This window comes from Brassica oleracea, chromosome C8 (assembly GCF_000695525.1).
Source record: "Brassica oleracea var. oleracea cultivar TO1000 chromosome C8, BOL, whole genome shotgun sequence".
Taxonomy (NCBI): Eukaryota; Viridiplantae; Streptophyta; class Magnoliopsida; order Brassicales; family Brassicaceae; genus Brassica; species Brassica oleracea.
In genome coordinates, this window is record NC_027755.1 from 9863746 (window position 1) to 9875276 (window position 11531).

At 35.1% G+C, this 11531-nt stretch overlaps 1 protein-coding gene across 2 annotated transcripts; it reads right to left on the minus strand.

The window, feature by feature from the left end:
- Positions 1–2612: 2612 nt before the first annotated feature.
- LOC106312187 (protein ENHANCED DISEASE RESISTANCE 2) lies at positions 2613–11042 on the minus strand. 2 transcript variants are annotated; one of them, XM_013749600.1, is made up of 23 exons: positions 10628–11042; positions 10208–10282; positions 10014–10067; positions 9668–9733; positions 9426–9484; positions 9148–9224; positions 8534–8662; positions 8102–8136; positions 7355–7455; positions 7192–7287; positions 6918–6994; positions 6321–6392; positions 5706–5876; positions 5152–5345; positions 4695–4761; positions 4368–4543; positions 4007–4108; positions 3820–3867; positions 3495–3638; positions 3326–3421; positions 3154–3255; positions 2968–3054; positions 2613–2876 (listed from the first exon to the last, which is right to left on the minus strand). In XM_013749600.1, exons 1-23 carry the CDS (start codon positions 10889–10891, stop codon positions 2871–2873), a joined length of 2298 nt encoding a protein of 765 aa, XP_013605054.1. In that variant the 5' UTR covers positions 10892–11042; the 3' UTR covers positions 2613–2870. The 2 variants fall into 2 exon arrangements, with proteins under 2 accessions (XP_013605054.1, XP_013605056.1); XM_013749602.1 differs by having other exon boundaries at positions 6918–6982; positions 10628–10992.
- Between the last annotated feature and the right edge of the window lie 489 nt (positions 11043–11531).

Genomic DNA, 11531 nt, shown 5'->3' on the forward strand with positions numbered 1-11531 from the left:
CTTGCCGTCGTACAGACCCAGAAGGGAACCCCCAAAAGTATACCCCAATAAGAGCATACCATGTATTCAACCCCGAGTGTAGATCTTGCGTCAATCTATTGAAATACCCTGTACATGGCGGTTTTTATGCTGATTCTCTGGGTGCACGAGTCAACATCCTCGATGAATTATATTATCTTGCAATATGTGCAATGAAAATCAATCGATCTTTGTAACTCCTTAGGACTAGGAATTGCAACATCAGAGAATAACAATCCCGGTGGGAGAAGAGACACACGTCAAATGATCGACGAAAATCTTTTAATTTTCTCGCGCAAATCAAATCCCAAGGATTGTCCGAATAAGTGATGATATACATCTGACTAACATCATAGTTGATATTCACCAGTGAAGACACGAGGATGATCGCAAATGGTGAGGCGGCAACAAACGCGATTTAGTTTTCTCCAAATCAAAATATAAACGCGATATAATTTTCTCCAAACCAAAATATTTGATGTCGAATTCGACATGAATTGGTTTGATTACTTAACTATAAATAAATAGGACAAGATATTCCGACTGTCGAAGCCACCAGGTAACGAGAAAAACCAGTGAAAAACTAGAGTGACAGTGTTTTGAGAAGAAACGATAGAGAGCGGTTGTTTAGTCTCAAATATTTTTCTTTTAATATAATTCTTTTTATAAATGCAGATTTCCCTTGATAAAATATTTTTTGAAAATTTAATAAACTTATCTACCAGCAGACTTTAAGATATTTAAACATTTATATTTCTTTCAGTATGATACTTATTTATTGTTTTGCTAAATGGAATATGTAAATTTTAAATTGAAAAATGTAAAGAGCTAGATTTTTAAAAAGAAGATAAACAAAGGGTACTTTCTAAATTATAAACATACATAGGGTATCTTTCAAAATACCCCATTGTATTATTCCGAAGGTTTAATAACTAGTCAAAATGAAGACTTTATATTCTCGGAATTCAATTTTGCTAATCCAATCCACAAGTTTGGAAGAAATAAAATTCTTAAGTATCTTTTCTTATCCCTTTGTTTGTCTATATTTCGCCAAGTGATCCATAAGACACATGTTTTGGTAGTCATTGGCTGTTCTTCATTCTTGCTTCATAATTAACTTCAATTGAGTCTATGAACCACAATCTGATTGTTGCAATTAGAAAAAAAAAATTTACTCAGTCAAGTAGCATACCTCAAAAGAAACGGCTGAGTCCAGCTCTATTCGGTTAAGCCTAACCGTTCCGAGAATATGCTCAGGCAACTCTATTTCCTCTTTTCCATGCATTTGGTAGTTGAAGAAAGATGTTCAATTATAAAAACTGAAAATATCAGAATTTAACCGAAATAACCGAGTTTAACCAAAAATATTCTATTTTTTTAGAAAACTATACCGAAATTTACCACAAACCAATTTTTTTTGTTATTTTCGGAAATAAAAGTGAAAATCGAAAATAACCAAAAAAAGAACCGAACCGAAATTTAATTCGATTAATTTCGGAATTGGTTTTCAAAATTTTGGCTAACCGAAACCGACGGCTCGGTTCGGTTTCGGAAAACTGAAATCGTATGGCAAATTTGAAGCGTGAATTTTTGAGCATCAATATTTAAAATGCTTCCTTCTTACAATCTCATGGTGTGAAGTGCAATTTTCCCATAAAAGTTTATCCTCACAATATTTCAAATATTTAATGATTGCTCTTTAAAAAATATTTAATGAATAACAGTAACATGATTTTAATATAAATGAGATTTAGATTGATAAGATAATTTTGAAAATTTCATAAATATATCTACTAGCATATTTTAAGGTATTTAAACACTTATATTTATTTATTTCAGTATGATACTTATTCATTGTTTTGCTAAATGGTATATGTAAATTTTAATTGAAATAAAGAAAAATATGTATTTTTAATTAGGGCAAATCTCCAAAATAACACTTTTCTAAGCTTATGTCACAAAAATAGTCCTAAAAAACTAAAATGACCCAAATAACATTTTATCTTTTAAAAAATTTAAATTTTTTTTATTTTTCAAAATTTGAAATTTTATCCCAAAACCCCACTCTCCAACTCTAAACCCTAAAACCTAAACTCTAAATCCTAAACCTTAAATCCTAAACCTTAAATCCTAAACCCCACCCCTTAACTCTAAACCCTAAACCCCACCCCTAAATTCTAAATCCTAAACCCTAAACTCTAAACCCTAAATCCTAAACCCTAAACCCTAAATCCTAAACCTCACCCCTTAACTCTAAACTCTAAACCCTAAACCCCACCCCTAAACTCTAAACTCTAAACCCTAAACCCTAAACTCTAAACTCTAAACTCTAAACTCTAAACCCTAAACCTTAAATCTTAAATCCCACCCCTTAACTCTAAACCCTAATGTCTAAATTAATTTACCATTGGGATATAAGTGTATATTTATCTCTTTTGATAAAACATTAAATGCTATTTTTTAAGTGCTATTTTGATCATTTTTATTTTTAAAAGCTATATTGATGACAAAATTTCTTTTAATGTTATCTCAGTCATTTTCTTTTTTAATTAAGATAGAGCTTCATTTTTGGAAAGAAGATAAAGAAAGGGTACTTTCTAGATTTATAAACATACATAGGGTATCTTTAAAAATACCACTTTGTATTATTACCAAAGGTTTTAAATAAAGAGTCAAAGTGAAGACTTGATATTTCCCTGAATTAAATTTTGCTGATCCAATCCACAAGTTTGGAAGAAACATAAATCTTAAGTATCTTTTGGTATCCCTTTGTTTGTCTATATTTCGCCAAAAGGGTGGGTAATAGTAGCAGCGATCCATAAGACACATGTTTCGTACTCATCGTCTGTTCTTCATTCCTGCATCGTTATTAATTTCAATTGAGTCAATGAACAACAATGCGACTGTTGTAATTATATAAAATGTTTTTTACTCAGTCAAGTCTCGAACCTCAAAAGAGACGGCCGAATCTAGCTCTATTCGGTTAAGCCGAACCGTCCCAAGAATATACTCTGGCAACTCTGTTTCCTCTTTTCCCTGCATTTGCATTTGGTAGTTGAAGAAAGATGTTCAATTTTAAAAGCGATAACACTTTCATTTTAAAGATGTGATGATAAAGTCTAGCAGAAAACTAACCTCAATCAAGATGGCCAGATCAACAATGAGGCTTGTGACATAACCAAGTACCAGACCAATAACGCTCCGGGCAACAGCCGATGATCCAATATCTACATCAATCTGCAATACCATCATTTCATGAGACGTGTGTCTATTGGACGACATGCACTTTAAAAAAATTCTAATATACCTCCAGAAAATTATCTTTCCTCAGGTACTTGCAGGTTACAGCTTTACCAAGCAGGCAGGCTTTTGTTCCAACAGCCCGCTTGACCATCCAGTACCCCTGTGATTCACCATGACTGTTAACATGTAATCAAATTACTATATTTCAGAGACAGCCAGAAGAGTTTCATTACCTGAACAATACTTGGAATCAGCTTAAATCTTGAGTCGCGGTAACTGTCACTCCCATTTACAAATTTTCCAAGCGAGGAAGACTCGCTTACAGGTCGATCCGCAGCATAATACATGACCAAACAATAGTTCGGCTTTGCTGGTACCTGCAAAGAAATAAAAAACACAAAAACTTTTTAGTTATATACATGTGGCATATTGTAACTTAGGAAGTAAACAAAGATGAACAAGAGGTGTTTAGCTCACAAAAGAAATATGTATCGACACATAATACGGAAAAGATTGACAGATATATAGAGTTTATGTTGCATATAGTATTATTCACACCTGAAGATTGATGACTAGGATGAACGGCAGCTTTTTCCCCGGTTCTGACTACAAATACGCAAAAAAACTTCCAAATCAGGCTCCTTCAACCACGGAAGAGTATATAGACAAAATTTGTATGTCTCTTCTTTTCTCAGCACTCTTTAACTACTCCTTAACTAAGAAAGTACCAGTAAAATTGAGGTACCTGGACAAGACATTTCGGATGCAGAGCGATGTTGTCTACAGCTTTATCAACTTTAAGCCAATCCACTGATACAAGTGTCAGAAGGGGCTGCCCACCCATTACCTTGAATTTTTATCAAACATTTTATTAAATTTGCACGCAGTTTAACACAGAGGGAACCTCAATGAAGACAGATAATCCAATTCACGAGCTCAATTTTTCAGAACCAGATATCAATTTGGAAACTAGATACATGCAGTTGAAAAATATAACATTATGGAAATATATGAACAAGTTCAGAAACATGGTTGGATCAGGGAGGACCTGAGCATCTACGGAACATCAACTGTTGACATATTGATGAAGATGCATTTAAAGTTACCTTTGCATTATCTTTCAGGTAGGTCTTTCCCCTGATCATAAACCCCATGCCACTCGGAGAATTCCAGCAATTTGAGTCCTTATCACCATTTCCTTTGCGCAGGGATCCTTGGATCTGACTTGGATCGATATCCACAGGATCAACACTAGTGTCTAATTCATTACTTGCGCCTGGAGCTGATGTCAAAATAGAGCTGATATATTAACAATACTCGCTGAGATTTGGAAACAAATAAATAAAAGGACGTTGTAAATTCTAATCTGTAACACAACTCATGAAGCCATTGATATGATTATTGGACTAGACAAAAAGATGCAAAGAGAGAACCTTTAGGCTGCTTCAAAGATAGGCTGGCGATTGCCCATGAAACATTCTTGAGTTTGACTTTTATCTCCTATTTTTAACATGGAAACAACAGATTACTAACTTCGCATGCAAGTTGCATACCTCGTGGGCTGTACACAAATACTTATATGGACTTTAAGTACAAGCTTATAACTGGCGGTTCTGATTTAAGATATTATTTAGAAGTTCCATTTCCTTATGTCCTTGCTCTAGAGTGTTTAGCATTTACATATAAGTATATGTAGGGATGAAGTCTCGGTTGTGATGAGACTCATCTAAGATAGAGAGTGCTTCGGAAGTATTTATCTTTTTTATACAAAGCGAAACACTTTCTGCGTTTTAGGTGTTTTTGGGATTTGTATTTCTATTCGTGATTCTTTACTCTATAGTTGTGAATACGATATTATAAATGGACGAGAAGAAAGCAAAACCAAGTTACCTTTTTGTCCTGCTCCTCATCATCTTCATCGCTTTCCTCCTCATCAGATGATGAGTCTGTGGCATCATAAAACTGCTCCTCCATTTCCTCATCTACATATTCACCACTCGGAATATCTGATAACTTGGACTGTACAACAGTAGAGGAGGCTTCATACTTGAAAGCCGGGTTTGCTCCAATGTACTCCTTCAGGCCTGATATACAATTAACAAGAAATTGAAACAAAACCCATGTGGAACTTGTGACATCTCTAATGTAAATCGGAGGTCAGGCAGTTACTATAAACAGCGTTCCAACTATATTGTATAAACTTCTGTGCCACAAAAAAAGCTTCCCATTTGTTACAACAGAGAGACATGATACATTCCTTTTATCCCAAACACGTGCGTATTACGATTGCTAATCTACATCATTCCACTGATATATCTTCGGATGTGCTCACATGAGTCTCCGTCCCTCAATTATATTAGCGGTACCACAAAAAAAAAATCACATCTCGACTTCCTAGTGTTCATACTCTAAAATATGAATGGGCAGAAAATAATGCATTTAACCTGCCACTTGGAGGAGTAATGCATATGGAATAGTCTTTTCAAACTTTGAGTAGCTAGTTCTCTTCCATTTGCACCAGCGTTTAGAGTGGATTTCTAGCATGTGTGTTACAAGACAACTTGGAGGTTCTGCATCTGATCGCTTTTTCAAATTTCTGATTTCCCAAGTAGATGCTGCAATCACCAGGAACGAAGAGAGATGTAAGGTCTTAAATGTAGAGGGAAAAATGCCTTTCTAGGCGTTCTGTAAGTCTATGGTAAGAATGTATATTATCTGATCCAGTGAGAAAGAAGAAAGTCAAAATGGAATAGGAAAGAAGAATGAAATACTAAAGCAGCAACACAGGCGATATGGTTTACAAGCCTAACGAGTCAGTATTTTGTGAGTATTAAAGAACTTAGTCTCTAAACCAGCTAGTTGACTGAAAGTTGTAGCTGCAGAACTCAACACTATTGCGGAGATGTAAGGACGAGGAATCACAAGGACCAAGAACCTCTGGCTATCGAAGTACACTTGGGTAGAAATGTCTTAACAAGAAGAATTTATCTTGACATGCAGCATAGCAAAGAAGGTAATAATGCTACATAGAGAAATGCTATCACAAGAAAATATCTTACGAGTTATATCTGTACGTCGATATCCGGACTTTGGAGGCCGCTTCTTATGCACTGCTGGAAACTGTAAGATTGCTGCATACAAAGTTACAGAATAAGAGAGTAGTTCGATTATATGGATAGCTGTTTTCAAAAGAATGATAATGAATTAAATTAGACTCTAGGTCGCATGAGTCCAAAAAGATACCGTGAGACGGATGAATAACTAAGATTTCGAGACGGCAGTGGTGAGCTAACGGATATTTATAAAAATCTGTAACTGTGAAGTTCAGATTCTAGATGTAGGTTTCCGTACATGATTAACTATTGATATCCTTACAGCTCACAGAAAATGAAATAAACAATACAATATTGATTCTCCTTTACATTACTATTCTCTCTTTTGCATTTGATCTTGCAACATATGGGACCAAGTTTATAGGTGGGAACTGACGTTTTAAGTATTTAGTTCAGCAATTAAAGAATAACATTAACATAGAAAATTAAGCTAGTATAATACAATTCACAATTAAACGTGTCAGGGTTTAAATCAATATCCACCTTTGTGCATAGGCGAAACAGACATCATCAGAAATATAAGAACAGAAGAGTAAAACTTACTATATGTTCCATCTTGGCCACGAACCCACTGTCTAGAGAAGATAAAATCTCTCTTTGATTGCCATCTGAAAAATATACTATTTAATTCAAGTGTAAATCTACCCATTGAATTAAGTGATACATGGAAAATATGTACATGTCCAAACTGGTGAAAACAGAGACCTCATAGAGGAAAGATACCAATACATTAAAATATATACATCCTTCTCACTAAAGAATACAGAGCGATCAGTGTGACATTAAGGACAACCAGAATTTCAGTTTTCGAACATACCGTGAAAGATACTTAGGATCATATACGCAGTAAATGACATCATAGTGGCCCTCGTATGAGTCTATCAATTCCGAATCACCTGTTACTGTATCCCACCTGTGTTGATAATTAGAAACATCTAAGTAAAAAAATGATACTTATAACTGTAAGAATATGATCTTACTCGTATCTTTGATGTTTGTCAAGCTTTGAAATCACTTCGAACACAGCATCCGCACTAGCTTCAACTACCGCTACTGCTTTCACAAGAAATCCTCTACCAGCCTACAGAAAAATTCAGTTTGACCAATCTGAGAAGCTTTCAAACAGGCATTGAATACAACCAATTACAGTATTTTTCAAGTGCACTACAAGTTGCAAACAAAAAACAAACAAACTAGTTGTCACACCTTAGCATAAATTATTGCAATTATTCTGGTGCAATCTGTTCTAGCGTTTACAACACTTGGTTATAATTACCAATTGACTTTTCTGAATCATCGCAAACAAAGGAAATAAGACACTGAGAGCTCCCTTGCAAAGGCATAATGCCCATTCATTTACAAGTTATAAACCAATACAGCACTTGGCCAACATGGGATTCTAACACAACACCAGCTTTGAAATCTAACATCCAAGGAAACCCACTCCTAACTCATTCTAAATAGCTTTCTCGGTCGGACCAGCTTAATTGCCCCCTTATTTGATAGCTTTCTTAAGATCAGGCTGTTCTGCAACATGCACTCTTGCATGGAATTTAGGTCCGGACAAATTGCTATGGACTTAACCCATACCACATGTCCAAAGTACAAAGAGATTACGAATGACTTCCTTTTGTAACTCATCGACCAATCTATTATGTCATTGGTTTTAATCTTTTTATTCTGTCTATATAGTTAAAGATATATTTTTGGAATAAAAGTAAATATACCTTGAAGTTAGCCACATCTTCAAAAATCCTAACACCTGCAAACAATATACAGAAAAAGATTTAACTGAAAGTTATATACCAAAGACCAAGGAAAGCATAAGAACAATATCGATGTTTTTAGGCCTTATAGTCTTGAAATTCTGAACACCCAAGACTACAATCCTGCCACATAACCTCTGATTTACAGAGATGAAAAACGGCCAACCAAAAAACACTGGACAAGTATTGTCGCAACTTTTTGGTTATTTTAAGTCTTGTAAAAACACATATGTATAACTGATGGAGAAGTATACAAAGTCAAAAGGAATGCAAAATTGGTAGATGAAACTAAGGGGGGACATTCTACTGGCCCATTTCTGGTTCTCTGGATGAATAATTTGTAATGTGTGGATTGTTTGATATCAAAGCTATACAGATTACCGCCAAGCATACCATTGATTGTACGAACACATTTCCATTCATGTGCCTCGATTGCATCTCCATTGTCTCCACCTCCGTAGAAACTATCACCCCTGACATCATTAACCAAGGTAGAGGATTGCCTCAAAAGAGTCTCCGGACCTGTAAATTAAGAACATATTCACACATCTTTGTTTTGAAAGAAAAGTAACTTTCAGGTGAAACCGATGTCTTGAAACATGAATAACTACTAGATAAAACCTTTATTAATTAAACTAAATTATATTTAGGAACCATAGCATGGAACTCAGGACTATCAAAGTCGAGAGCCATAGGAGCATAATTTCACTAACATACAAGAAAACATATGATTGAACCCAATGTTGATCTATCTTTATGAAGAAATAAATACAATCTTCAGGGAGCACGATACTAAGTGCGAATTACAACACCCATAACTATACAGTAGATACCGAGCAATGAAATTTTGACCTTTTAGACGCTCAATTTTGTAGCATTCAGAATTAGTAGATGTACTAAAATGAAACAGAAAATTTGACCCCAGAAAAATGACACCAGCATCTAACTGCTGCTTTTGAATGCTTATGATGCTAAGAGAGCCCACAAATTGAAATGCAGCATTTTACCTTGCCCAATTCGGATAAGCTTTTTTAACCCATAAGCATAACGCCTTACTCTAGGTCGATGTCCTTCAAGATCAATGCTTCAAAAGAAAATAGAGAGTGATTCATAAATCGTAGAGTAGCAGTGGACTTCTACTATTTAAAACGCTTTGAACATGCTAAGAATAGAGGACATTGTTATTCATATTTTGTTGGAGAGATCCTCATCTTCCCAAAACATGAACTACTTAGCTTCTAAAAATAACGTCAGAGGCACTAATCATATGATAACTATAACATACTTGGCCTCCATGCTCAATTTTGTTCTTGTGCTTCCCCCTCTGGATAGTGCATATTCAGCCTTCCAAACCAGAAAAGAAATAATCAGAATTGAACAAAATAACTGGTGATACCTCATCCCAATAAGCATTTAAATAAATGCTCCAATAACAACAAACAAGATGAACACTGAAAAAATTGCCAAAACTACAAAAGTTCGTACATTACATGATGCTAGAAAACTTCAGAGAAGTCGTCGTAGTACCTGCTGTTTTGCTTCGTCAAAAGCCTCAACCCATTTCATGGCTTCTCCAGCGGTAGCACAAGCAATCTAAAGTACAGTTAGAGAAGAAGAAAAAGTTACATGATGCAAGTGGGTCTGGCAAACATACATATCAGAAACCATTTAACTTTATATGTTGAAATGAACTTCGAAGACATTTACTCTACAACATAACCGTTTGGTTCATACAAGTGTGTAAAAGAATACACACAAAAAAATCAATAGGCCTTCCTAAACCAACTTCTAGTGGCCATCTCCTAAGAAAAAGACTCAGACACTAACGTGTCTGCCAACACAAAGCTATTGCAAAGAGGGAAATATAACTTACTTCTCCTTTTTTCCTCTCGTCCAACCGGTTAGAGAACCTAATGACGTAGACATCCTACAAGATATAAAAGAAGTAAAAAGTCAGAAAATATGGTTGTATCACTTACTCTCATTCAAATTCAAAAAAAAAAAAAGGGCAACAATAGATCTGTATTCTACAGACACTGCAATTGACAAGAGAAAAGAAAGGATTACCCCGTGACTAACTTTGCGACGTCCAAGCTCTTCAACCATCATTGTAGGCCCTATGACACCACGCCTTATGGGTTTCTAGACAAACAAAAAGACAACATGGAAAACCAAAACACATGTTCTAGTTGTTATACCCATTACGAATTACACAAAGGACAAAAATAGAGACACGAGCAATTTATCCATCAAAGATTGCAGAATGAATCAATTACACAAATGCGGCCAGCTTCAATTCCATAAGAAAACCTCAAAATAACAAGAGCACGATCCATGAAAAAAGGTTGAATAGTTATGAAACATAAGATTATCAAGGTGGTATTAACTCGAGACCATACAGTGAGATTAAAACCGAAGCTAATCGAGACTTAGATTCCTAAGAGAAGGATAAAATCATCAAAAAGAGGAGTAAGGATCGGATCATACAATGTCTGGGTTCTCGTGGGGATCCCGTTTGTACATCTCGACGTATTTGCCTCTAATGAAAAGGTAACGGAGATGACAGTACTCGTGCCCGATCTTATTCGAACCCAAATGATAGACCTGTCCGAAATACTCAAACGTGCCTCCTTCTCCCCCACCGCTGCTGCTTCCACTTTCATTGAGATCCCCCGTTCTTCCCAGGTTCCCTGAATGATTCTTCTCCGATCCGTCCGCGGGAACCACTTTCTTCGACCCAGGCGATGTCATCGCCTTGATCCGTTGATTCTTTTCTCCGTCACAGTGTGTGTATGGGGAGGGGGTGAGATTCTGCTTTTTGGCTCTCAATTACGGAGGTAGCTTGCTTGCCTGCTTGCTTGGTTCATTGATTCCCATCCTATTTTCTGTACGATCATTCACTCACATCCACTCCGAATCAGCCACGTTAGCTAATTTTATTGTTCGCTTTTCCCATTTGTCAGATCACTACTAAATTAGAATCACAACTTTAAATTAACTTTTATTTTTATTACCAAAAATTTTAAACTTTTATTTTAAGTATATAACTAGATGGGTATATTTTTTGTTTAAATTTTTTAAAAAATTTTAATTTCTATATTTTTGTTTTTTTTTGTAATTAATATTAATTTAATTTAATTTAATTGTTGGTAACTATACTAAGTATGTCAAGTTGCATAACTATACACTTGTGCTTTATGCATTTCGGAAATTATTTTTTAGTTTTATTCCAAAAATTTGTGACATTTTCTATTTTTTCGTAGCTACCTAACATAATTAGTCAAGAATAATCATACAAAAAAATCGATTTGGAATCGATCTGAAAATCAAAGTCTCATGTTCTATTAGACATGACATATATACTCGAAAGATTCTTAAAATGTTATATCCG

Bases quoted from the DNA above. Each gene is read 5' to 3' on its own strand.
- LOC106312187 (XM_013749600.1), bottom strand. From the start codon at position 10,891: ATGACATCGCCTGGGTCGAAGAAAGTGGTTCCCGCGGACGGATCGGAG. The intron at 10,068-10,207 runs GTAATCCTTTCT...TATATCTTGTAG, and splicing joins GTCGCAAAGTTAGTCACGGG to GATGTCTACGTCATTAGGTT. The intron at 7,456-8,101 runs GTATATTTACTT...ATTTTTCTGTAG, and splicing joins AAGATGTGGCTAACTTCAAG to GCTGGTAGAGGATTTCTTGT.